At 46.9% G+C, this 27,886-nt stretch overlaps 1 protein-coding gene across 1 annotated transcript in view; it reads left to right on the plus strand.

Annotated features, from left to right (window-relative positions):
• Positions 1-27,886, plus strand: part of ADAM12 (ADAM metallopeptidase domain 12) — a 364,014-nt gene that overhangs the window by 292,070 nt on the left and 44,058 nt on the right. The window contains exons 13-16 of the mRNA XM_043988643.1: positions 6,780-6,869; positions 9,856-10,051; positions 24,691-24,799; positions 24,918-25,116. Coding sequence (XP_043844578.1) covers positions 6,780-6,869; positions 9,856-10,051; positions 24,691-24,799; positions 24,918-25,116 — 594 coding nt within the window. The remainder of the gene's footprint in view (positions 1-6,779; positions 6,870-9,855; positions 10,052-24,690; positions 24,800-24,917; positions 25,117-27,886) is intronic.

Genomic DNA, 27,886 nt, shown 5'->3' on the forward strand with positions numbered 1-27,886 from the left:
GTTTCCGGGCTACAATGGCAAATGAATCAAACAGTCCCTGCCTAAGGGAGCTCCCTCTCTACTGAGCGACACAACATCCATCCAGGGAAGTAAATAGGAGATGTTTGAGGAAGGCAACAGAGCTGTAACTAGGGAGGGTCCTTGGGGCTTAATCCCAGGGCACTGACATTGAAGGCTGACCCAGGAGAAAGGACAAAACTCTGGCTTGGTGTAATCGAGCCGTGAGATCTCGGTGCCAAAAGTGAGATGGAGAAATCCCACTTGGTCACCTTGAACAGTGGTCCCCAAGGGGCAGGAGGGGGCTTGCTTGGACTTTACATATCTGCGGGTATACATTCCCCTCACTTCCTCTAAGCAGATGAAGTGTCCCCTTTATTGAAGAGGGCAGGAGGAGGCAGGGAACAATGGGGACACACTTGGCTTTGAGCTCAGTGGAGAAGAAAGCCCTGGCATTCTCATTTCAAATCACTAATAAGCACATTGCTTTCTCTTCACAAGGCTGGCTACTAGACAGGAATTTGAATAAGCCGAGTGAGCTTTCACCAGGAGCTTCCTCGTGGGTTTAAACAGGGCCATCCCTGCCACGGGGCCTCCTCTGTATGCAGGGGCTGTAGCGCCCCAGCCTGCTGTCCCAGCCTTCTCCTGGTTAGCATCTCCAAGCAATCCGCCGAGGCCAGGAGAGGCCTCTGTAGCCCTGGGGGCCAGGCAGGCTCCGGATGGATTTAAACCATGTCCCCATCTTTCTGGGGGGTTCAGAACAGCACCTCTCCCCCTCTTCAGAAATACAACAGCCACCAGGAATCTCTGGATTATTTCTGGAGAGCCAGAGAAGGAAATGACCTAAAGCAGTTACTTATTCAACAAGAAAAAGGAGGCATTTTAAAATAGTGGTGCTGTATTTCTTCACGCAGTGTGGAAGTGGCTTTGCCCCCAAAAGATTGGATAAGCCAATCCATCACTAAGCATTTATTAGGCACCAACTATGTGCCAAGTACTACATTACAGGGAATACGAGTACAGACAATGAAATAACTCCCACTCTCAGCAAGCTTACGATCTAATGGGGGGGGTGGCGTGCAACATGTTCAAATACAAGAATGTAAAAAATAAACAGAAGATTGCTTAGAAAGGAAGGTCATGAGTATCTGGTGGAGATCAGGAAAAGCTAGGACTGGCTGGCATTGATAAAGCACCTCTATTATGTCCTTTTCTCCTCATGACAATCCTGGTAAGTAGGTGCTTTTATTGTCCCCATTTGACAGATGGGGAAACTGAGGCATGGAGCGACTGAGTGGCTTGCGCTAGGTGGCACAAGTGGCAGATAGCAGAGTTGATCTTCAAAACAAGGTCCTCTCGACCCCAGGTCAGATTCAGGATCCTTTAAACCGTCAGGCATAGTTTAGAAGTGGCCTGGGGCCACTGCAATGTTAACTGACTTGCCCAGGTCCACACAGCCAATCTGGGGCTGAAGCAGGATTTTCACCCAGGCCTTCCTGAGTCCAAGCCTCACTTATTCATTCTGCCACTCTGCCTCCTCTGTGACTCACAGAGTTATTAAAGGTGTTGAGCGTGTCTAGGGAAGAGGACGTGGGGGGTCCCTATCTGGAGAGACAACATCCCAGGCTCAAAGGGCAGCCGGTCAGATTCGTGGAGGCATCTCCTTTGGCTCTTGCAGGCAGTGGGCAGATACATCCCTCCTTAGCGTGTCTGACTCTAGTCACCATGGGTTTTCTTTCCATCCTCCCCATACAGCTTTGGATAAGATACTTGGTCTCAGTTTCCTTATCTGTAAAATGGCTAGATGACCTCCAAGCTTCCTTGCTACCTTTCAGTCTATGATACTAAATCTCTTGTCCTCCCCGCGCCTCAGTTTCCCCATCTTTAAAATGAAAGAGTTGGACTAGCTGGCCTCTCACTTTCCTTCCAACTCTGAGTCTCTGACCATGGTTGATCTGGAAGTGGCAGGTGCTGAAAAGGAATGAGCTTGGACCAGATGGTTCTTTGGGGAGCAAGCAGGTTGGTTATATGCTTCATGGAGGTTGTCCTTCCTCTCCTCACTATTCAAGGCTACGGCCCTTTGCCTGGTAGGAAAAGTGGCTTCCTCTCTTCATCTTACCCCTTCCTTCCTTCCTTCCTTCCCTCCCTCCCTCCCTCCCTCCTTCCTTCCTTCCTTCCTTCCTTCCTTCCTCCCTCCCTCCCTCCCTCCCTCCCTCCCTCCTTCCTTCCTTCCTTCCTTCCTTCCTTCCTTCCTTCCTTCCTTCCCTCCCTCCCTCCCTCCCTCCTCCCTCCCTCCCTCCCTCCCTCCCTCCCTCCTTCCTTCCTTCCTTCCTTCCTTCCTTCCTTCCTTCCTTCCTTCCTTCCTTCCTTCCTTCCTTCCTTCCTTCCTTCCTTCCCTCCCTCCCTCCCTCCTCCCTCCCTCCCTCCCTCCTTCCTCCCTTCCTCCCTCCCTCCCTCCCTCCCTCCCTCCTTCCTTCCTTCCTTCCCTCCCTCCCTCCCTCCCTCCTCCCTCCCTCCCTCCTTCCTTCCTTCCTCCCTCCCTCCCTCCCTCCCTCCTCCCTCCCTCCCTCCCTCCTCCCTCCCTCCCTCTTTCCTTCCTTCCTTCCTTCCCTCCCTCCCTCCTTCCTCCCTCCCTCCCTCCTCCCTCCCTCCCTCCCTCCTTCCTTCCTTCCTCCCTCCCTCCCTCCTCCCTCCCTCCCTCCCTCCCTCCTTCCTTCCCTCCCTCCCTCCTTCCTCCCTCCCTCCCTCCCTCCCTCCTTCCTCCCTCCCTCCCTCCTTCCCTCCTTCCTTCCTTCCTCCCTCCCTCCCTCCCTCCCTCCTTCCTCCCTCCCTCCCTCCCTCCCTCCTTCCCTCCCTCCCTCCCTCCTTCCTCCCTCCCTCCCTCCCTCCCTCCCTCCTTCCTTCCTTCCTTCCTTCCTTCCTTCCTTCCTTCCCTCCTTCCTTCCTCCCTCCCTCCCTCCTTCCTTCCTCCCTCCCTCCTTCCTTCCTTCCTTCCTTCCCTCCCTCCCTCCTTCCTTCCTCCCTCCCTCCCTCCCTCCCTCCCTCCCTCCCTCCTTCCCTCCTTCCTTCCTTCTGTTGTTCACAGTGGCTCTCTGGTCCATTTACAGTGTGTTGTGAGGCCTGACGGAAGCTGGGCCCAGTGACAGAGTTCAAGGGACTCCTTTGAGGATGAGCACAGGAAAACTTTTAAAATAACACTGGGGTTTGCAAAGTGGAAATTCCTTGGAGTGCTCATTAATGACTTGAAAACAACCCAAATTAATTTAACGGATCCATATTTCTCGGGAGGTCTCCTGTTAACTTCCAGTCGCTCCTCTTTGATTTGAGCCCCACGTAATGGCTTATTAAACTAAATTAATATAACACATGACCCCTCACAGGGAAATGGCTATTTTCCCAAACCAAAGCCCTCCCCTTCCAGCGGGTCAGTGTCTGTTTCCAGTTCACATGTGGTTCTTCTCTTCCACCTGTGGCCGTCACATGGTTTCCATCCCGCTCTCCCCTTGACCTTTCCAAACCACTGGACCCAGATGCCCCGCAGGAGAGAGTGAGGCTGGTGACCTTGCACAGCCTTCCTCCCTTAAATCCAATTCACTGCAAGTCATGGCATCACCCCAGTGCCATGGTTCTCTTGGAGAACAAAGGACGAACAACAATAACCACCATCCCACCTGCCTAGCAAGGGAGGCTACCGGTGTTTCACCTGGGAAAAGAGCTCCCACTGATTGGCTCAAGGACGTATTGCCAGCCAGGGGCAGGTGCCTGTGCTATAATGTGGAGACCAAAGAGCCTGGGGCAGTGAAGACAGCACTGGGCTTGGATCTGAGGACTGGGATTTGAATCCCAGCTCTGCTGCTCACTCCTTGTGTGGGCTCCCTCACCAGTCACTGCAGTTCCTTGGGCCTCAGTTTCCTCTTCTGTAAAATGAGAAGTGAGCCAGCTACCCTCTGAGGCAATTTACAGCTCTAAACTGATAAGCCTATAGATCCACCTCAGATCTTTTTGAAGAAGAAAGAACCCCCACTGTTTTCTCCACTGTTCTAACAAGAACAAGAAGGACAATAATAGTAAGAGTTCTCTTTACGAATAAAATCATAGGTCTGGGTTAAAAATAAATAAATGGATGGATGGATGGATGATCGTATGTTTATACTGCATTGAAGCCTCCAGAGCATTATGTATACATTAGCCCCCTGCATCCTCAAAACAACTCTGTGAGACAGATGCTATTATTGCCCCCATTTCTCAGAGGAGGAAAACTAAGATTTGGAGGGATGGAGTAACTTGTCCTGAGTCATCCAGCCAGTAAATGTATGGTGCTGAACTTTAACACACATCTATGTAACCCCAAATCCTGTGGTCTGTGCCATATGCCAGGCTGCCTCTCTCAAGTGTTTTGCAGATATGATTTCATTCTATCACTACAACTCCCCAATGAAATGAGTATCATAGGTATTATAATCCCCATTTTTTCAGATGAGGAAACTGAGGGTCAGAGAGGTGAAGTGATTTCCCAGTGTGCAACACTGAGCAATTATCCGAGACAAGATTCAATTCCATGTCTTTCTGACTCCAGGGCAGGCATTCTGTTCATTAGGCCATGCCGCCTCTCAGTGCAGACAGTATCAATAGCCTACCCTATCAGAATAAAAATGAGAAGGAATGCAGATTATTTTTGCCTGTTCTATCAACCTTTCTCTTTGAGGTCTTAGTATTCATTGGCCTGCCCAAGCTGTGCCATGAGATGCTCAGAATTAACGGTGATGAAGGATTTTTCTTGCTTAATAAACACAGAACCACAAAGGACAAAGACTCCAATAGGCTAATATGCTACTGTCTTTCCATACACACTACAGATGGAGGTTATGCCAACCCCAAGAATTTCCTGGCTGCTCCCTCATTCATCAGGCTCGCTAGGTCCTAGCAGCAAGCTGTTCATACTTAAATTCAGCAGAGTGGCAACAGCTTGCCAATACCTTTTAAACCCAGTTATCTAATTCTCATTTTTTCCCTTCTTTATGTTTCCCAGCACTCTGTAAATAACAAGCCACCATTCCCAGAAGCTCTCCTTGTTTGAGCTCCTGCTTAAGGAGTCCAAGACCAGGACAGAGGGGTGGGATTCTTTGTGAAAGATCTTTGATGGGGCCCAAATTTATAGTAGCTGACTTACTGAGGATGGGAAAGAAGGTTTTAATGTCATTCAGGTCTCCTTAGTGGAGCAACTCATCCCATAATCGGCAGGGCCACATTACTGGAATCCTATGGAATCAACAAACCTTTTTTTTTTGTTTGTTTGGGGGTAGCCAGGATGAGATGGGAGGGCACGTTCTGGGCTGGGGTCAGACTCTGGACCTTTGTAGGATTGTAACAGGCCCCAACTTCATAAACAGAAGAGCCTCAAAGGGTTCCAGGGTGGAAGGTTTCTTCTCTGTGCTGATGTGTGTGTGTGTATACACACACATATATGACCACTTGTGCATATGTACACACACATGTGCATACACACACATGCACACATGTGGGACTTTCTGCACCTTTGGAGATGGAGGTCAGGAGATCCTAGGGCTGAAAAGTTCCTTCCATGGGGCAGCTAGGTGGTGCAGTGGATAGAGCACTGGCCCTGGAGTCAGGAGTTCCTGAGTTCAAATCCAAACTCAGACACTTAATACTTACTAGCTGTGTGACCCTGGGCAAGTCACTTAACCCCAATTGCCTCACTTAAAAAAAAATACATGGGTTCAAATCCTGCCTCAGACACATACTGGACATGCAATGCTGGGCAAGCCGCTTGACCTCTCATTGCCCAAGGCGGCTTTCCAAGAAGGCACCCACCCTCCCCACCTGCATTGGTGGGAGGAGTTTCTCATCAGGTACTCTCCATAGCTGTGAAATCACAGTAACAACGCTTGTTTTAAATGTGTGTGTACACGCACACACGTACACAGCTACATGTACCTATTTATACATGTGTGCATGTCTATGTGATGTATCTTGTGTTCATGCATTGTGTATGTGTATAAATGTGCATGCATGTTTGCACACAGATGCATGCTCATGTCTCTGGGCCCACACTTGTGTATGGACACAATTCTTCATTTAAAACCTGGAGAAGGGCAGCATTCCTTCTCTTTTCCTCTTTTCTTGAAGATGTTTGTGAAAATGGCCCCAAGAGTGTCCTTTGTCCCCTCTCACTTTCCTTGCTAAGGAGGCCATTACTTGTTTGAATGTTTCTGGATGTCCGTAGGCCAAGGGGGCTCCCACACGCCCCCTGCATGGTGCTGAGGCCTGGGGGGGGGCACGGTGCGGACTGGCCTCCTCTTGGGGCCTTCCCAGGCCAGCTGATCTCCTGCATTCCCAGAAACTCTTCATTCTTCAAGAGGAAATCAATCAACACCCCCTCCTCAGATCACCTTCCACCTTGGCAGCAGGCCTTCATCCCTTCCCAGCTTCTTTTTCATTCTTTCCCCATTGGATCATGAGCTCTGTGAGGGCAGGGACCTTCATGTCTTGGTATCCTCAGTGCTTATTGAGCCTGGCACATAGCAGGTGCTTACTAAATGCTGATTGACTCAGACTCTCTGACCCTTCAGCTGGATCTCAGGCTTCTGTGGTTCAGTAACAGCTGATTGATCAGTGAACCCCAAATGTAGTCATCAGAGCAGAGGGAAAAACCAGCCAGGTTCCTTGGGTCAGCTGGAGAAGACTTAAGTCACTCAAATCCCCCCATGACCCTGGCCAGACTCACTCATTCATCGGTTTGTTTTTTGGGCTGATTTCTGCAGGAATGCACTAATCCATGCTGCAACGCCACTACCTGCACTTTGAAACCCGAGGCCGTGTGCGCCCATGGACTCTGCTGTGAAAACTGCCAGGTATGTGATAGGTAGGGAGCGGGCTCGTGGCTCCCAGCAGGCAGGCAGGGGGCCGGACAGCCTTGGTCAGCCGGCCTGTAAGGCACAGAGACAGAACGCCTGCACTCTCCACCTTACAACATTCCAGTGACATGGGGTGGGCAGGGACCCTGATCGAAGGGTCATGCGCTTCGAGCCAGAAGGGACCCCACAGGATATCTTGTCCAACCCCTTCATTTTACAGAGGAGAAAAATGAGCCCCAGCCAGGGGAAGGGACATGCCCGCCCTTACACCGCTCAGTGTCAAAGCAGGCAGTCAAGCCCAAGTTTTCTGAGACCAAATTCAGGGTTCTTTTCAGCACGCCACAATCCTTCCCGCTCAACAACTAAAAGCGTATTTTATAAAAATCAAAATACATCACTTAGAACCTCAAATTGTCTTCAGTGTTTTCAGGTGCCAGGGTGATAGTCAGGAAAGACTTGAGTTCAAATCTCATCTCTGAATAAATTTCTTGTCGAACCTGGGTTAGTATCTTTCTGGGCCTCAGTTTCCCCATCTGAAAAATGGGGGTCACAATACTGTAGTACCTACATCAAAGCATTGTGGTGAAGCTCAAGCGTGTTATCAATTTCACTTAATAGCATTGTTGCTATTATGATCACCTGAACAAACGAGATCATATTTATAAACTGTCGTTGGCACAGTGGATGGCACATAGTAGGTGCTTCATAAATGCTTGTTCCTTCACCTTCCCACCTGAAGAGGCAACAAGGTAAGCTCAGTGGGCGGGTTGTGTGGCCTCCATCCTTTGGTCCTTACTAACCAATGAGAGTTCCCTTTAGTCAGTCATTTCATCTTTTTGTGAACCACAAAGGAATGAAAACTTACAAGGTTAATTCTCTTTTGAAATATTTCCTTCTGGAAAACTGGAACCAAATCTTTAAATCAAAGGTTTTGATTTTCTGAACTCATCATTAGCCATTAAGCTGTCAATCGATGATTAGAGTTCAAAGGGACCTTACCAAGAGACCACCTTATCCTCCCCTTCCCATAACAGATGGAGAAGCTGAAGCCTTGAAAGAAAAAGTCACTTACCTAAGGTCACACAAATGCCAAGAGGTCACAATAAATCGTTTTTCTCAATGGAGTGTGTGGATGAGTGTGTGACCCCCAGCCCTGTGTCCTTTGTACCATTTCATCTCTACCTGGGTCCCCATTTTGTCCAAAGGGTCTCTTACCTGATGGGAGAGTTTGGTTTATTCTTCTTTAACCTTTTGCCTTCCTCTCATTGGAGAAAATATTGGCCAACAAAAGCTAGGAAAACAATGATCACATTCCAGCAGTTGAATTTCTGTTTGCTTTGTCAGTCAACGCATCAGCATCAGAATTAGGGTTTGGGTTAGAAATATCATTTCACGTTTATTCTGAAATTCAGTAAAGGACTAAGCTTTGGGACCCAAAGATTTTGGAGCCCTGCCAGCCAGTCAGTCAGTGAGCACCTAGGAAGGGCCTACTATGTGTCAAGCACTTTGCTAAGAGCTGAGGATAAAAAGAGAGGCAAAAACAGTCCCTGCTTTGAAGGAGTTCACAAGCTAATTTGAAAAACAACATAAAAACCATTATGTACAAGCAAGATATATCCAGGATAAATTGGAAATAAGCAAGAGAGAAGGTAGTCCATGAATAATGCCAATGAGAATTGCTGGACCGAGAGCTGGGAGGTGCTCTAGAGATTATTGAGCCCAACCATTTCACATTTCAGTTGAGGAAACTGAGGCACAGAGCAGGGACATGACTTACTCAAGACCCTCCAGCCCATAAGCTGCAGAGCCTGGACTCCAGCCCGGCATGTTCCATCATGTGCTCCTGGCTACCTGCACATCATATAAAGGAGCAGTTTTCATTTTACTTTCAAATGTCTTCTATGACTGTTTGGGAAGAGTGGACTGAGAAGGAGATAGACTTCTTCTTTGTGTCCTCCAAGTGCCTGCTGACTGCAGATAGAAGAAGAATGCCCAGGAGCATTGTGGGTAGGAGGGAAAAGTCAGCCCAAGATTAAAAATTTTGGAGACTTGTGTGAGTACTGATGGACCCATGATCTTGTAGATTTGAGATGTTGGTCTCAGCCCATCCATGCTCGCCTGTCCTGAACAACTCTGGTCCATAACTCTCAAAAAATGTGCCACTGGGTGCCCACCCAGTGTGCTGGGAGGCCTTCCTATCGAAGGATGCCAGAAGTATTTTGTTATTGGGTGACCTGAGCACATTAAGCTCTGTTCCTGCATTGCATTTCTTTATGGGCACCATCTTTGAAGTGTGCCCTTTGGCTTAGTAGAAAGCCAGAAATGGATTCTAGGTCTGGCTTGCCCACTCCCCCTCTCTTTGTCCTTGGGGAAATGGCTTCCTTAATCTAGACTTCAGCTCTCGAATGACCACATCAGGGATTAGACTAACTGAGCCACCACTAAAGTACCTTTTAGTCCCAGCCCCCTTGATCCTAGGATCTTAAAGCTCTGTCCTAGCCCTAAACGACCACATGAACATGAGTTTGCTTCATTCATTGGGCCACTGCATTTAGTGGCAGGATGGGGATGACTGCATCCTCAATGCTGAAAACCCAATACTGAAAACACATATTCTTTTAAAAGTTGGGCTTGTACTAACCATCCATTGGCATCTGGCATCACATATTTTCTTAAAACACACCCACCTGACGCCGGCTGTGCTCTTCCTTGGAGGTGGCAGCAGGTGACGGAGAGGTCTGTTTAAAAATAAACCACACTATTGCAGCTTCTCCAGGTACCTCGGAGAAGCCGGGACCACCAAGCCAAGATCAGCCTGTTTGTTTCTCTCTCTCTACAGTTGTTGCCAAAGGAACTTAACGTGAAAGCCTTTGGCACTTTTTTCAGGGGAATATGTTGAAATCTCTCTGCAGTATTTCATCCCAGGAATGCCGTCAGGCAGCCGCGTCTCGTAACACCTCTGTTCCCATTTTCCTATTTCCAGCTAAAGCCGGCGGGGACAGCCTGCAGAGCCTCCAGTAACTCCTGCGACCTGCCCGAATTCTGCACAGGAGCCAAGCCTCACTGCCCGGCCAATGTGTACTTGCATGACGGTCACCAGTGCCACCGTGTGGATGGTTACTGCTACAATGGCATCTGCCAGACCCATGAGCAGCAGTGCGTCACTCTCTGGGGACCAGGTAGGGGGGCTCCGCTCCATCAGCCCAGGGGAGGCAGGGGCCTTGTCAGAGGGCATGGGAACTCACCATCCCCATTAGAGGAGAGCCTGCCATCCAGCAAAGCATCCGTGCAGATGCTGAAATGAACTATGGAATCTCGGGTAGTGATGGGGGGGGGGGCTACCACTGATCCCTGCTCTCCAGGGAAGGGAAGTGTCCCACTGTCCCCGAATGGAGCTGGCCACCTCGAAGGCAGGCCCCCCTCCCCAAGGGGAGGCTCACAACAAAGGCTGCATGGCCACTGCCCCAGATGCACAGAAAATCTTCTTGGGCAGCTGGGTTAGGCCCAAAACTCCCTCCACTTCACTTCCATCATCCTGCCATGTCCTATCTCTGTTTTCTCCCACTACCTAACTCCGTGAGGGTAGGAAGTGACTTGATATGCTAACATAGAGCTTTACAGTGAAGTAGGGGAGGTAGCAAAGTGGCTCAGTGCATAGAGTGCCAGGCCTGGAGTCAGGAAGACCTGAGTTCAAATCCAGCCTCAGATACTTACTAGCTGTGTGACCCTGGGCAAGTCACTTAACCCTGCTCGCCTCCATTTTTTCATCTGTAAAATAACCTGGAGAAGGAAATGGCAAAACACTTCAATGTCTTTGCCAAGGAACCCCCAAATGGGGCGACAGAGGGTCAGGCATGACTGAACAACAACAGCAAGGACATTCCAAGAACTGAGTGCTGAGAACACAAAAATAAAAGGGAAATTCTTCCCTGCTTGAAAATAATCTTGTATTTCCCTGTATTTGAAGCAGAATAGAAGCCCCTGAGGGCAAAGGCTCAGCTTTCTTCTCCCTCCAAATTAGTTTGCCTTTTGTTTGGCATTTTCCTCCTTTAGAACCTGCCTGAGGGCAGTAACTGTTTTACTTTTGTTTTCCTATACCCAAGTACACAGTAGGTGCTTCATAAATGCTTGTTTTTTCTATTGGTTTGTAATGGTCTTCAGCCACTGATGTCCTACTGGATGGCCTGGATGGAGACAAATGAATGCAGAATTAGTTTGAGTTGTTGCTGACTTGTCCTAGGACTTCAGCAGTGTAAGGAGCTCCCAGGGAGTGAGTTCCCTTAGCAGGGCTGGTCTGCATCTTCTCCACAACTTGCAGCCTCCAGAAGCTGCTTGAGACACTAAGCAGTTCAGTGACTTGCCCAGGGTCACACCACCAGGGCGGGGCAGAGGTGATACTTGAACCCAGCACTTCCAGATCCAGAAGCCATGCCGCCTCTGACAAATTCACGTGCAGTAAGAGCAGAAAGTAATATACGGCATTTTCCAGAAAGAGAGCATGCTAATGACGGGGAGGCGGCACCAGAGCTATGCTTGGGAGAATATTCATCCCAGGCTGGCATGCAGAGGGAGGGCATCCTAAGCAGCGGGGGCCCCTTGTGCAAAGGTGTGATGGCAGGAGATGTTATTCCATACACCAGGAGCAGTTATGCTGTTAAGCCATCAAGGACACAGGGGCCTTGCCTGTTGTGCTGACCGCATTCAGAAAACCAAGTCTCTTTGCAAAAGAAAACAAAACTGAAAATCTGTCTCTAGCCCAGATCCCAGAACTCCTGAGTTAAACCTTAACCTAATTTATTTCTCAAGATTTTCAACTCCACCCTATCTCATAATCCCACATCCCCTGTTTCATTTGCCTAATGTGACAGATTCATTTCTTCTGCACTCAGTCCCTGCTGTGCCTCAGAGCTGACTTCAGCTTTTGGCTGCCCCCTCCCCGAAACTGGGTGGGTCAGAGTGCTGGGCTAGCTCTTGGGTGGTCTGGACTGCCCAGCCCTGAGCCATGAGACTTGGGCTCTGAGTACAAGAAGAGATAGAGGTAAAATCAAACTTATTAGGGCTTTGGTTTTTTTGTTTGTTTCTGAAAGTTCTTAGGAAGAACAGCTAAAGAGTGAGAATGGTGACCAAAGCATCAATTTGGGTTTAAAACGTCCTATTTGAAATGACAGAATTGGAGGAAATTTTTTTCTTGGGGCTGCCCTTGAACCCACCTTGTTAATCCCTTTTCAATATATCATCAAAACTTGAAGTTGCCTTTGTGAGAAGAAAGAACTCTGGGGAAAAGCAATAACAACAATAAAGAGAAAACATGGACTAAGGGGTAGAGGGTCAGCCTTGGAGTCAAGAAGACCCGGGGGGCAAGTCTTAGTCTAAAACACAAGCTTTGAGACAGTAAACTCTGCGCCTCAGTTTCCTCATTTGTAAAATGATCATAGTAATACCTGGAGGTTATTGCCTTATTTCTCTCACTGTTGTTCTTAGGTTCAGATTAGTGCTTGGCAAACCTCAGAGCATAGATACATAGATACATAGATAGATGGATGGATGGGTGGATGGATGGATGGATGGATGGATGGGGGGATGGATGGATGGATGGATGGATGGATGGATGGATGGATGGATGGATGGATGGATGGATGGATGGATGGATGGATGGATGGATGGGTGGATGGATGGATGGGTGGATGGATGGATGGGGGGATGGATGGATGGATGGATGGGGGGATGGATGGATGGATGGATGGATGGATGGATGGATGGATGGATGGGGGATGGATGGGTAGATGGATGGATGGATGGATGGATGGATGGATGGATGGATGGATGGATGGATGGATGGATGGATGGGGGGATGGATGGATGGATGGGGGGATGGATGGATGGGGGGATGGATGGGGGGATGGATGGATGGATGGATGGACAGACAGACAGATGATAGATGGATGAACAGATGGACAGACAGATAGGTAGATAACATAGGCCCTCAACATATCAGAGCCAAATACACATGATCCAAGTCCCCTCAGTTCTGATCTCAGGAGCAGAACCCCAGCTTCCACTACAACTCCCAAAGATGCTGAGACGGCTGATGCTGCCAGGGCTTCTTTCCCAGATGCTTCTGATCACAGAGGATGAAATGTGCTCTCCAAGGCAGAACATTATTCTGATGGGCTGCTGTTGGGGGGGGGGGTCCTCCCACATTCTCAGCAGGGCTCATTCTCCCAGGTGACTCAGCAGCCCTTTCCTGGCCTCGACAGGCTCGGTGACATGATGGGACATTCTTCCCACTGCTCCCAGTCTGCGGGCAGAGTCTTTGTCCTGTGTTGTTTGAAAGCAGTCAGGGTGCTCGTCTTGAAGCATCACAAGCTGTTTAGAGGTGGGTTTTCATTTCATTCAATAGGAAGTTATCGATGCCGAACTCTTTCTCATCCCCATGACTGAATTCAATCCAAGCAGAGGTCAGTAGGATAAATGGCTGGGGTGGCATGATCATATCCCTTTCCTGAGGAAGTAACTTCCCTGGAAGAACTAATGGCAAAAACCGGGCCTCCCCTCACTCTGACTCAACTCCTCACTCATGAGTTCTGCCTCACTGAGGAGGCCTTTTCCTGGAAGTTGGAAATCATTGGGGCAGTGAGTGTGTGTGAGTGTGTGGATGTCTGTGTGTGTGTCTGTGGTATGTGTGTGTATGCATGTGAGTATGTGTGTCTGTGAGTGTGTCTGTGTGTGGTATGTGAGTGTGTGTATGCCTGTGAGTATGTGTGTGCGCATATGTGTATGTGAGTATGTGTGTGTGGTATGTGTGTGTATGCATGTGAGTATGTGTGTCTCTGTGTGACTGTGTGTGTCTCTGTGTGACTCTGTGTGTGTGTGTGTGTGTGTGTGTGTATGTGTGTATGGAATCCAGGGTCTGGCTTTTGGTTCTTTGTGCAAGGTAAGTGTCTTTGCTGGCAACCAAACCCTGAGGCCCAGCTGTCCTCAGGGCTTGTCCACATTCAGGACATTTTACTGTGTGATCCCAGCCTGTTTGGCTTGAGTCTTACCTGGCCACATCCATTCAACAAGCATTTATTAAGCGCCTGCTGAGTGCTTAGCACAAAGGGAGGTCTTTAATGGGGCTGTGAGAATACAGAAGCCAGTGATGGGCCTGGCCCAGGAAGTTGGGCCCATCACAAGAAGTTTGTTCTGGGCTTCCATCTATGTTTTTCCAGGATTCTCACATTTTTCAGTGTTACCGTGGCAACTGACTGGGCAGTGGGAAAGAGCTTCCGTGTGTCTGCATTTGACATGCTTTTCTTTTTTTTTGAAGGGCCTTAGCACCTTCTTTCTCCTCCGGTCATTAAAACCTATGCTGTCTGGGTGGCTTTTCCCAGGAGTTGTTGGTTCCTTGAGCCCTAAATCAGTGAAGTTTTTAGGCAGACTTCACCCAGGGGAATTGTTTTTAAAACCCTTATACCTTGACTAAGACCTTCATCTTGGAACTCAATTCATAAGTTGTATTCTTTCCAAAGCAATGGACCCTTAGTCCCATTCCCTCAAGTCACTTCCTAGGTCTGTTTCCCCAAGCCTTTTCCTCCATCTTCCCTGGCTGCTGACATCGCCACTCCTTCCCCAAGATCGTATCCTCATTTTTCTTTTCTGCAACGATTTGGTCCATTTCCTTTCATTTCCCGTTCCTCTTGTTCATCCCAAACACTCTCCTGACAGCATCTGGCAAGTCGATCTATTTTGCAAAATGTTCCAGCTCGCTGAGGTTGCAGATCCTGAACTTGTCAGAGACACAGACATTTTTTAAATGACAACCGTTCTCAAGATGGGAGAACCAAAAGGCCTTGGGGGGGGAGGGGATTGCCCGTGAGCTATCTGCAAGTCAGGATTGACCCAGAGGGTCGGAAGGCTGAATTAGCTGAGGTAGGGGGCAAAAAGGCTCCAGTTCATGAGGCTGTAGAAATGGGCATAGTTAGCTCAGAAAAGAGAAGACTGGAGGAGGGGAAGAGAGAGGAAGGAGGAAAGTCTTCTTCAAGTACCTAAAGGGTGAGCTATGGAGAAGAGCTTAGATTCATTCTCTTTGACCCCTGAGAGCAGAGCAAGGAGGGATAGATAAGAAGGATGTGGCAAAAAGACCAATTCTCACAGTCTGAGCCTCCCGGAGTGAAGCTCAGGGGGTGCTGGGCTCCCCTCACTGAAAAACTTCAAGAAAGGTCAACTGAGCACCTCAGGAGGGCTGGATTTTGAGAAATCATTTGAACTCAGTGGCCCCTGAAGGTCCTTGTGACTCAGAAATTTCGTGATTCTGTGATTTCTCTGGAAACAGTCCAGGGCCTGGACTGCTGAATCTCAGCTTTGCTACTGACAAGCTGTGTGAGCTCAGTCTGGTTAAGAGCTTCCCTCAGTCTCCATGATCCCCAAGGATTCACTTTCCTCTGGTCCTCTGGTCCTCTGGCCTCCAATCAGAGGAAACAAGAAGAACTCAGTCTGCTCAGCCATGTGCATCCACCAAACCTTGTTCCATTTCCTCTTGACATCAGAGGTATCTCCAGTTGTTGACCAATGACAGGATGTGACCGTTACATAGTATTTCTGGGTACATCCTCACAGGAAGCCTCAGTCTTGCCAACTCTGCACTCTCAGCTAGCCCAGAGGGGACAGGGCCAGAACTGGGCTCCTACCATAGTCACCCTGAAAAGTTAAAATGGTCTTCTACTCAGTCACATGGGTCAATCTGAGCCACAGAGGCCTTCTCGCTAAAGGCTTTTACACATATCGACTCTTTTGAGGCCTTTGCCGATCCCCTGGCTACTAGTACCTCACCTCCACCCCTCCCTCCATAGCCTTGGTTTTACTTTGTACATATATTATTTGGGAGAAAGGGGAGATTGATTTACTCAGTGATTTTCATTTAAAGCAGATGATAAGATACTCCCGAAATTAATCCCATGAGTCTTAGACAAAGTGTGGCAAAGTCCTTTGATAAGAACATACGAATTGTGTTCATATAGGCCAAGGAAACTCAACCACACCCTCAAAGGTCCTCTATAAATGAACAAACTAGATAGAACCACATTCATTTGGAGCAAGCATGACATTCCAACACACACTGATGAGGTAGGCAGAGAAGGGAAACAAACATGGTGGACTGCCATCATTTCTGCAAGCATCTCAGAGCAAAAGGCCTAGTTTGGGGAAAGTCCCCCCAAAAGTCAGCTCTTTCCTCAATTTCTCCTTGCCTTCCTCTCCACAGACACTGTAATGTAATCTAAACATTTACAGTAAACCAACTTTACTTCAATGACAAAGAGGCCAGGGGTTAACTAGAGGTAGAAATAAATGCAAAGTTAGGAAAAGAGTCCAGCCTCTAACCTCTGCCCAAATGTTAGGAATTCTCCTAAGTGGGGGCTCAGAGCAATTAATAATTGATGTTTAAATAATTAAATAATGTGACTTATGTTTTAATAATTAATTAGCAGTTATATCGAGTTTAAGATATATGTGTGTATGTATGTATATAGTTTAAGCTCTTTCTATAGATTGTCTCAAAAACCCTTAGGCTTAGGAAGACCATTTTCTAATACGAGCAAAAACATGCATCTAAACCCAAGAGGTACTAAACGGAGAAGCATTAGAAGCTTTCTCAATAAATAAAGGAGCAATGATGCTCTCTCTCCTCATCATGATTTGATATTGTTCTAGAAATGCTAATCATGAAGTGGGGCCAAGATGGTAGAAGAAAAGCAGTAAGCACTGGGAGCTCCTGACACAATCACTCCAAAAAACTCCAAATAATGGGGGAAGCTAGGTGGCACAGTAGATAAAGCACCAGCCCTGGATTCAGGAGGACCTGAGTTCAAATCCAGCCTCAGACACTTGATACTTACTAGCTGTGTGACCTTGGGCAAGTCACTTGACCCTCATTGCCCCACCAAAAAAAAAAAGAAAGAAAGAAAGAAAAAAACTCCAAATAATGCCATATAAATGATAATCATAACAATAAGACAAGAAGAATTAAAGGCATAGATATTGTCAAAGCAGGGGTGAAATCACCCTTCTTTGAAAACAGCATGATATTTTACTCAGAAGATTCTACAAAATCAGCAAACTGATCGAGATAATTAGTTGCTTTAATAAAGAAAGCTAAAAAAATAAATCTACAAAGACTATCAGCATTTCTATATGGCAATAACAAAAATCAGGAGGAATTTATAGATAAATCTCATTCAAAATAACATGCGTGAATTATCAGGGAGATATTTCATTAAGATACCCAAGATTCCTAGAAAGACAATTACAAGAACAAGAACAAGGAGAATAGTTAACATGGATAGAGGTTTTTAGATTTTCAAAGTGTTTCACAAGTATTATCTCATTTTTTCCTCATCACAACCCTGGTGGGGAGGTGCTGTTATTATCCCCATTTCACAGTTGAAGAAACTGGGGCAGATAGAGGTTAAGTGACTTGGCCAGGGTCACATAGGTAGTAAGCATCTGAAGCTGATTTAAACTCGGGTCTTCCTGACTCCAGGCCTGGCGATCTATCCGTTGAAGCACCTGGCTGTCGTTTAATACCGTGTTTGACCTCTCAGTACCCTGTGCAACTTTCTAAGACTATAAGTTATGGAGGAGTCGCCAGTCTGCATCAGTGGAGGGAATCTCCAAACTAGAAGCTCCTTACACAGAGAAAAACCCAGGTCCAAACCTGATCCTCACACTTTCTATCATGTGGGGTTGGCACAAATGGAAACCTCCTGAGAGGGATAACATGTGTTTACAAATAGAATCAAGAAATCCCCAAGTTTAGTTCGGCAGCATCTGAGTGGAAGAATCCCTTGCATGGATATGTTACTTAAAAAACAACAGCTTGTAAGTTTAGGAGTACAGGTGTCATTCCCATTTTACAGAGAAGGAAGCAGTTGGAGAGCAGGGAAATGACTTGCCCAGGGTCACGCAGATATTTCAGCCAAGCCCCCTGATTCCAAGCCTGGCATTCTTTGCTTTCTTGCTGCATGAATGCAAGCCTTAGCACAATATAGATACTCAAGGAATTTATCAGCCAACAAGTATTTGCTAAGTTCCTAGGTGGTACAGTGGATAGAGCACTGGCCCTAGAGGCAGGAGGACCTGAGTTCAAATGTGACCTGAGACACTTACTAGCTGTGTGACCCTGGGCAAGTCACTTAACCACAATTGCCTTAAACATCCAGAGCCATCTCCAGTCATCCTGATGTCTATCTTGCCACTGGACCCAGATGTCTCTGGAGGAGAGAGTGATGTTGGTGACTTTTCCCAGCCCTCCCTCACTTAAATCCAATTCAGTGAAAGTCCTGACATCCCCTCTCAATATCATGGTCCTCTTTGGGAACGAAGGACAAAACAACAGCTAAGTTCCTCCTGTGTGCTAGGCTCTATGGGTACAGATATAAAGAACAAAGCAGTCCCTGCTCTCAAGGAGCATACATACGTTCAAGCAGGCGAGACAAGGAGCCAGTGTCCATATGAAGTAGCCTGATGGATAAAGGGTAGTTCAGACCCAGAATGGGTTTGTTTGGTGGTGACAAAATGATGCTGATGGCCCAGAAGTGAGGAGATACTGGATGCACGCCCAAAGTCCCCTTTTAAAGGATTTTTACATAAACAAGACAGTTGAAAATAATTGGGTCATTTAAACATATGACTTATCTTTTAAATCTGGTTTTGTGGCTAGCCTGGCCCATTTTCACCCAAGGCCTGTAGTAGATAGAAAACTGAACTAAGAGGCAGGAGGACCTGAGTTCAAATCCCACCCAGATGTGTGACCCTGAACAAGTTTCTACACCTCTGGGCCTCAGCTTCCTTGTCTGACAAGGGTTTGGTGGAGAAGTGAGAAAATATGGATAAAGTTTTTTGAATGCTGTAAAGCCCCCAGATCTGTTATTTTTCAGTGTGTTGGGCCTGCTTCTCAACCCTTGGGGCTGAGTGCTTGGGTTTCAACTCCTAGGCCAAGTGCTTAAATCTTCGTCTTCTCTCCTCCTCCTCCTCCTTGTGCCTCATTTCTTTCTGACACTTGTCCTTTCTCATTCCCTAAAGCCAGCATCCTTATTGCCAAGCCTGACCTTTTCTCTCTACTTGATTTGGTCACAACTTTTGTGTTTTATTAAACCCTGAGTGGAAATCAGTGCCTTTCCCTCCTCCTTTCTCCTTCCCCACCTCTCCCCCTTCCCTCTACCCTGCCAGGATCCACCTCATCCTCGTAGTGCGTGATCTCGAGGGGGTTTTTTAGGCAAAGGAGATCACAGAGCTGAAGCTGCTGAAAGCCCAATCTTTTTGGCCCATCTAAGAAAAGCAATGGGCTGATCCATTTACAGGGGGTTTAGAAGTAAAAGTATAAGTATAAGGGGGAGGGGAGGGAAGCTTATGTGAACAAGGTGGGCAGAGGTTAATTACAGGAGCCGGAGGCTACCATTTTCCATACCAAAGTGTAATCAGTTTGACTTGTCCACTTCCAGGAGTTTCAAGCCCATTGGAAGACTTCCACATGGCTTTTTGCCACCATTGCCGTATTAGAAAATGAGGGGGGAAACTCCTATTTCAGTTTCTCTACCGAAGTGATGATAAATCGGATTGTACATGTAGAACGGGAAGGGACCTTGGGTGTCATATAGGTCAACCACCCTCATGTGACAGGGGAAAAACAAGGGAAATATCATGCCCGAGGTTAAAAAGCTAGTTTGTAGCCAAACTGAAATTAGAACAGAGAGAGAGGAGGAAGGGAAGAAAGGAAGGAAGGAAGGAAGGAGGGAGGGAGGGAAGGAAGGAAGGAAGGAAGGAAGGAAGGAAGGAAGGAAGGAAGGAAGGAAGGAAGGAAGGAAGGAAGGAAGGAAGGAAGGAAGGAAGGAAGGACAAAAAAGGAACAAAAAATAAAAGAGACAAAAATAAAGGAGAAAGGAAAGAACCAAAGGAAAAGAGAGAGCACAAGTAAAAAAGAGAAAGAACACAAGAAAGAGAAAGCCATGGTTTAATTTCCCTCTACAATAAAAACAAAGTAAAACGTCTTCTGAATCTGTTATGAGGAGATGAGTCACCAGAGGAGGCTGTTATTGAGGAATAGGAGAAAGACTAAATACTCCTCATCTGGGTCTCTAAGATCAGAAGCAGTTGGTGATGGAAGGTAAGTGCTTGGGAGGGAAGTTAGGTCTGGCTCTATAGACCTGGGGATCGTCTTCACAGAGAAGATCATTTGAGGGAGCTGATGAGATAGATCAACAAGGGAGAGAAGAGAGAGAGAGAAGAGGGCCCAGGACAGACCCTGGGGAGATGCCCGTGGTGACAGGTGTGTGCAGGATGAGGATCCAGCAAAGGAGAATGAGAAGGAATAGCCAGACAGGGAGGAGGAGAACCAGGAGAGAGCAGCAGCAAGAAAACTAGAGAGAAGAGGAGGCTGAGGAGGGGCTGTTGTCCTGCTGGTGACTAAGAAGTGACCAGTGAGGAGGGGGACCAGCAGTTGGCCCAGAGGCCCTAGGGCAGTGGTGGTAGTACCTTGAGACTCCATCCATGTGTGGGACCTTCTAGGCACGGCACTGATGGAGATAAACACCCCGTGTTTTCTAGGAAATCACCAGCTAAGACTGACAAGAAACCAACACCAGAAATATACAACCTCAAGCCATGGAGTTGTTCATAACCTAAAAATAATCCGTTTGAATTTGCTAAGACTCTGACAAGTTGGAGCAAAATGGCCCCATGAACACAGAGTTCATCTATTAAGAAAAACTAAGGTTGTCCCCTTTAGGTACATGCAAGCCCAGCATAGGGAAAGATAGGTCACGACCAAACAGAAGAAAAAGACTAGAGGTCCACAGGTGGCTACAAGCCATGAGATGTGGCATCCATGAGTTAACAGACCTTTCTATGTATAAGACCTAGAAACTTTCTCCTTGGCTTTCCTATGGATCAGTCACCTAGCTCCTCTGATTCTACACCCAGAATTCTCTCTTCTTTTGTTGATGTGCTATCACACATATAATACGTGTAAATGCATATGCATGTGCACAAGCGCATACATACATACTGCATAGATACATGCTGCACACATGTATACATGCACACATGCAATGCACCTTGCCCATATGTACTGTAGACACATGCCTACACATGTGTGTGTGGATATGTATGTGTACACTTACATGTACATGCACATTCATACACACAAACCTGCTCTCCAGGGCTCTTCCTGACCATTCTTCCTTCTTACCTAAAAAGAATAGTAAGTGAGAGAGGTTTGGAGCTCACTAACCTCACAGTTCTCACGGTTCTGTTAATTGCCTCTCCAGTGTGAAGTCAAGAAGGAAAGTAGAATGCTCATCAAATTTCTTCTGCCTTTTTTTTTCTTGAACTAAGAATATCACCTTGTTGATTCAATGACCTTCTAATGAGTGAGCTCAGTTTAATCTTAGGGAATGAGTTTGGGAGAGAGTGACTATAACATTAAATTGGCTTTTAACCACCCTGAATTAGGCAGGCTCAACAATACAATCAATACCATTATTTAGGGACTGATTATCCAGTTTGTGGATCATCCCAATGCCTGTTTGTCTCCCTTCCCCTTATGTCCCTAACAATTGGGAAAACAATGGGACTAGAGAAGCTATGGGACTGACCCAGGTAGTTGTTTCAAACTGTTGGCCCAATCAAGTTCAGAAGAGCAATGAGGCATCATGGAATGGACAATGACCTTGGGTTCACAAGGCCTACATTCGAATATTGGCCCTGAAATTTACTAACTACATGACCTTGGGCCAGTGGCTTCCCCTCCTTGGGCTATAACATCCTCATCTGTAATCAGCTCCCAGCATCAGAACTTTCCTTCCCATAAATCAGCTCCCCACCTCAACTGTAAAACATCTGTCTCTGGTCAGCCAATCTCAGTAGGCTATACTTCTGCTCTCTCTTCAACCCCATGGACTTCTTTTTTTTGTTGTTGTTCATACCTTCTTTCTTTATGCATTTATTTTTTAAATCATGAACATTTTTATTTATAGTTTTGAGTTCCAAATTTTATCAATCCTTCCCTCCCTCCCCTTCCTCCCTCCAAGGTGCTAAGCAATCAGATATGTGCAATTCACCCCCATGGACTTTAAACCTCCATTAGTCAGTCAGTCAGTCAGTCAATTAGATTTATTAAGTACCTGTAATGTGCTAGGCCCTGTGCTAAGCACCAGGGATACCAAAAGGCAAAAATTAGTCCTTACTCTCAATGATCTCATTGTCTAATGGGTGAGATAACATGAATGATTTTGAACAAACAAGATATACACAGGATAAATTGGGAGTGGTCTCAGAGAGAAGGCATTAAGATTAAGGAGGACCAGGAAAAGGTTTCTTGCAGAAAATGGCATTTGGGCTGAGAAGGAGATGAGGAGGGAGAGAGCTCCAGGAATGAGGAAAGACTCTGACATGGAGGAAGCCAAGGAAGCCATGGGGAGCAGTTGTGAAAATGCCCAGTCAGCATACTATTTGCCCATAGCCTTCAAACGGTTCTTTGATTCAATTTCCCATAGATCCTGAGATGATGATGGTGGTGATGGTGACAGTGATGGTGATGATGGTGGTGACAGTGATGGTGGTGGTGATGGTATTGGTGGTGGTGAAGACGATGATGATGATGCTGGTGGTGGTGGTGATGATGATGGTGGTGATGGTGGTGGTGTTGCTGGTGATGATGATGGTGGTGATGGTGGTGGTGGTGATGGTGATGGTGATGTGGTGGTGACAATGATGGTGGTAGTGGTGATGGTGGTGGTGGTGATGGTGATGGTGGTAGTGGTGATGGTGATGGTGATGGTGGTGGTGATGATGGTGGTGGTTGTGGTGATGATGGTGGTGATGGTGGTGGTGGTGGTGATGGTGGTGGTGATGGTGATGGTGGTGGTGATGGTGACAGTAGTGGTGGTGGTGATGGTGGTGGTGGTGGTGATGGTGGTGGTGATGGTGATGGTGACAGTAGTGGTGGTGGTGATGGTGGTGGTGGTGATGGTGATGATGATGGTGGTGATGGTGGTGGTGATGATGGTGATGTGGTGGTGGTGATGGTGGTGGTGATGATGGTGGTGACAATGATGGTGTTGCTGGTGGTGGTGGTGGTGATGGTGGTGGTGATGATGGTGGTGATAGCAGTCATATTTAGTAAAAATGGATTATTTCATGAGTGCATCATTAACACAAAGGGATAATTTCATTTTTGTCTTTGTGACCTCAGCACTCAGTCCTGTACCAGGTATATTTATGGAAGAGGGAGAGGAGGGTGTGATTTCATTAGGATCAGGGAGTTCTCAGTGAGGTTTCCTCTTTCTACAATGCAAATCTGCACCTCCTCTGTGATTTACAGTCTTTGAGAGTTGTTTGGGGCCTTGAGAGGTGAAGGGACTTGTCCAAGGTCACATAGCCAGCATGACAGAAGTAAAACTTGAACCCTGGGCTTCCTGACTCAGAGGCTAGTCCACTATCGATTAAACCAAACCATGCTTAATAAATGCTGGTCAATTCACTGATACATAGATGAACAAACAAAAAATAGTAACAAGTAAGGAATGAAGCCCTGGGGGAATCAGGAAGGATGTGTGTAGAAAATGGGACTTAAGCTCAGTCTTGGAGATACCTATGGGTTCCCAAAGACAGAGCCGAAAATTGTTGAAATCCAAAGATTTTCCCAGCTTAAAGAAATTCCATTTGCAACAGGGCTTATTTATAGAGTTTTGAAAATCAATTTTAATTCTTGGTGCCCTGGTTTCCCAAGACTTCTAATTTTAGGGCATAAAATGTTAGGCAAAGAAAGGGACTGTTTCCTCAGCTTCTTTTCAAGCTCCACATTTGGCCAGCAATATTATTAGCTTTCTTTTCAGTGAAGGAGATTCTATTAGTCAGGCTTCTGAGTGTGAAATGCTTGTAATTAATTGGAACTGTAATCCCAGCATTCCTGGGGAAAGATGCACACCCTCGCAGCAACTGGTTTGAATCACAGCAACATTTATTCTCTAAGAAAACGGGAACTTTTTCCTGATTTTCTCATGAGATCTTCACAAAGCGGAGCTTGGTGAGCCCATGATTGGAGATCACCCTAAAACCCTACCAGGACAGATACTCCATCGGCTGCTCACCTTGCCTTTCTCTGGCCAGAGAAAGGAACATGTTTGTGTGACACTTTGGGGATCTCTCTGGCTGCCAAACCATTTGGGGCCTTGGTTGTCAGCCCTGAGGGGGCTGTTCTTGGGTGAGAGGCCCCCGCAGCCTCTGTGGTTCCTCCCTCCCTTGTAAAATAAGCTGGAGTTCCAGCCAACTGATGTTCCTGGGAATGAAGGGAAATGAGAGTGTTTTATGAGACACCCCCATGGCCTTCGCTCCTCACGTCCAAGCATGAGTCATGTTGCTCTTCTGGGGTCTTTCCTCCCCGGAGTTGAGTGGGCCAGGGCTCAAGGAAGTAAGTCTTCTGGCCGTGTCCTTTGCACCTCGATCAGGTTTGGCAGAAAATCAGTCACGCACATCCCCAAGGAGTCCCCAGGCGCTAGCCGCCCGATCCCCAGCCTCTCGCCGCCCGATCCCCAGCCTCTCCCCAGGAGAGAAATGAACCCTGAGCTGCCTTTCGGTCAACGGATTTAAGAGACACTGCAAACCAGTGGAAATCCTGGGGTTGGGCAGGCCCAGTTAGTATTCAGAGAAGGGCCAGATGTGGGATCGGATTTCTCGGTATGCAGAGTCCAGCTTGCCTTCACCTAAAAAGCCCGAACCAGCTCAAAGGAAATTATTAAAAACATTTGCAGGAGATGAAAGTGCTGATTTGCTTTGGTTTCAGGCGCTAAACCTGCCCCCGGGATCTGCTTTGAGAGAGTCAACTCTGCCGGAGATCCCTATGGAAACTGTGGCAAGGACTCCAAGAGCTCCTTCGAAAAGTGTGAAATGAGGTAGGTCATGAGGTAGGGGCTTCAGATGAGGGAACTCTGACCGTCCCAGAGAGATCATGGCTGTTTTAAGGGTAGTCCTTTCTGAGGGCTGTGTGTGATTCTGTCTCCCCTTTCCCAGAGATGCTAAATGTGGGAAAATCCAGTGCCAAGGAGGAGCCAGTCGACCCGTCATTGGTACCAATGCTGTTTCCATAGAAACCAACATCCCCCTGCAGGAAGGAGGCAAGATTCTGTGCCGTGGTACCCATGTGTACCTGGGAGATGACCTGCCAGACCCTGGGCTTGTGCTAGCTGGCACGAAATGTGAAGATGGCAAAGTAAGACTTAGACGCTCACCTCCAGGAGAAATGAAATTGTAATTAGGATCATTAATTATTTTGTTATGTGGTTAATAATGAAGGATGGATGAGAGGCAGCAGAATGGAATGGCGAGAACCCTGGGCTCAAAATCAGAAAATTTTATGTTTGGGTTCTTATCCTCTCCTTCACTGTGTGACCTTAGGACAGTCATGTGGTCAAGCTGGGCCTCACTTGCTTCATCCAAAGAGGGGGTACACTAACCACTGTCCTACTCACATCACATCATGAGCTTCAGAAATGACCAAGTCCAGTCACTAGCCCGCCATTTATGGCTGGTCTGCCATCAAAGACAGCCCATCATCTTGATTCCAAAAATCCCAGAATAACTAGATTGTTTTCCCAGGAAAGATGGACTCATTTTGGAATTAAGATCCTCACCTCCTACACACCTCCCCTCAACACACACACACACACACACACACACACAAGCATACACACATATATACACACATACACATGCACACACACACACATACACACACATATACATACACACCAGTAAGTGGAAGTCTGAAAATAGTTGATTCAAAACAATCCACTTACTTAAAATGCCTTTCTCTAAACCCAACTCTTCGGGAAGGGGATGCCGTGCAGCTCTTTGAACAGGAACAAAGTGGCCAAGGAGTTATGGACTTCTATGGGCTTCCGATGATCTCCTCAGTCCTTTTCGCATCTAAAAACACCATTCCTGTAACCGGGAAGGTGGTCTTTATTAAATCTTGTGAAGCTGAAAGCACATTGTTTACTTCTGCCTGTAGATCACCGTGTCATGTTCCTGTGCTTCTGTTGGTATGGGAATTCAGATGCATCTCCTCCAAGTGGCCCAGATTGAGACTCATCCGCGATGCATTCAGTAAGATTTTATTGGGCACCTACTCTGTGCGAGGTCCTGGAAAGTACAGAGACAAAAACTGAACCAGTGCCTACCCACAAGAAGCTTACATTCTACTATGGAGGTAGAACATGTGCACTAATGAGTAAACAAGAAATCTTGACAAAGTGGTCTCTTCAGGGGCTGCTCCAATGCGTCCATGACCTCATGGTTTAGAAGTTCCTTTTGAGTGATGCCGGCCATCCTATGTCATTCCTACCCATGTCCTCCAAAGGTGGCCCAGGGGACAGCCACCCTACATGCTGCATGCCCTCCTTACTTTCTTGCAGGGGTGCCACTAACCATTGGGGAGGTCAGGACAGGTGTGCTGTGGAAGGGGCACTTGAGCTTCCTGAAAGGGCTCCCTGAAACTGAACCCTGGTCTCCCTAACTGGACTCTCTCCACTGCACTCTGGGTACAACAGCTTTGAACAAAGATGGGGAGCTTTCCGTCTGATCTCTGTGGCTCCACGGGGTAAGGAAAAGGGGGCCCAGGAAAAGATATGAACACGTAGGGTTGGCTGCAGAAGCAGGAGTAAGATCTAAGATGGGGCTGGGAAAAAATAACAACACCAAAAGATATTTTAGGTCGAAGAAATTAAGTACATATGTATATCTCATTGTAACTAATCTTTGACTTCACTTCCACATAAACCAGAGCAAATGACAATAAGCTCATGAAATGTCTCAGAACAGTCCAGAGGCTTTAAAAAAATTTTCATCAAGACAGTTGGGATCAGTGAACACCCCCATGCTTGAGAAGCCCCAGCTTTTCACCCGCAAAACAGTTGTCAAGGCCTTCACTAATATCCTGTTGCCAGCATGGGATGGGGACCCAACACCTCTTCACTACTAAAAGCATACAATGCCAACCAATATCTCGCTCCTCCACACAGACTAATCCTTTCCCCTGAGGAGATGGTGTGTCCTACTTTGGCTGAGGACTTGAAATATTTATATTGGAGGTTCTGCATGTCAATGTGTACCGTGTGAGCTTCCAGACTCAAGCCTCGTCCCCTGAAAGAGACACAGTTAATTTGGGCTGTAATCAGGACATGCAGTGCCTGTGGCCTCCACCTCTCCCACTCAGACACATAGTTTGCTTTTCTTTGGCAGAATCATCCTCATTGTGACTGCTACACATTTGGGTAGGCCAGAAAAATATTGGGGGCTTTTGTTTGATTTGGGTTTTTTTTACTAATTATCAGCTTGTCCTGGAAACGATCACCCCCATTAACTTCCCTTGCAAATTCTCAGAGGCCAGGGTGTGCAGTCTCCACATGAGGCTACTTCGATTAGATTCACTTCCCCAATGATTTCTATTGTGAAATACCTATTATGTGCCAAGAGTTGGTGGGGAGGGTGTGTATAACAAAGTATATATACATATGTGTGTGTGAGAGAGAGGGATAGATTAGATAGATAGACAGACGGACGGACGGACAGACAGACAGACAGAGATAGATAGATAGATAGATAGATAGATAGATAGATAGATAGATAGATAGATAGATAGATAGATAGATAGATGGATGGATAGATAAATGGATAGATACATACATACATAGATGGATGGATGGATGGATAGATGGATGGATGGATAGATGGATAGATACATACATGGATGGATGGATGGATGGATAGATAGATAGATGATAGATAGATAGATAGATAGATAGATAGATAGATAGATAGATAGATAGATAGATGGATGAATGGATGGATAGATACATACAGACATACATAGATACCTAGATAGATACCTAGATGCATAAGTACATAGATAGACAGACAAACAGACAGACAAACACACACACACACACACACACAGAGCCATTTCTGCTGGAGAAGGACCC

This window comes from Dromiciops gliroides, chromosome 2 (genome assembly GCF_019393635.1).
Source record: "Dromiciops gliroides isolate mDroGli1 chromosome 2, mDroGli1.pri, whole genome shotgun sequence".
NCBI lineage: Eukaryota > Metazoa > Chordata > Mammalia > Microbiotheria > Microbiotheriidae > Dromiciops > Dromiciops gliroides.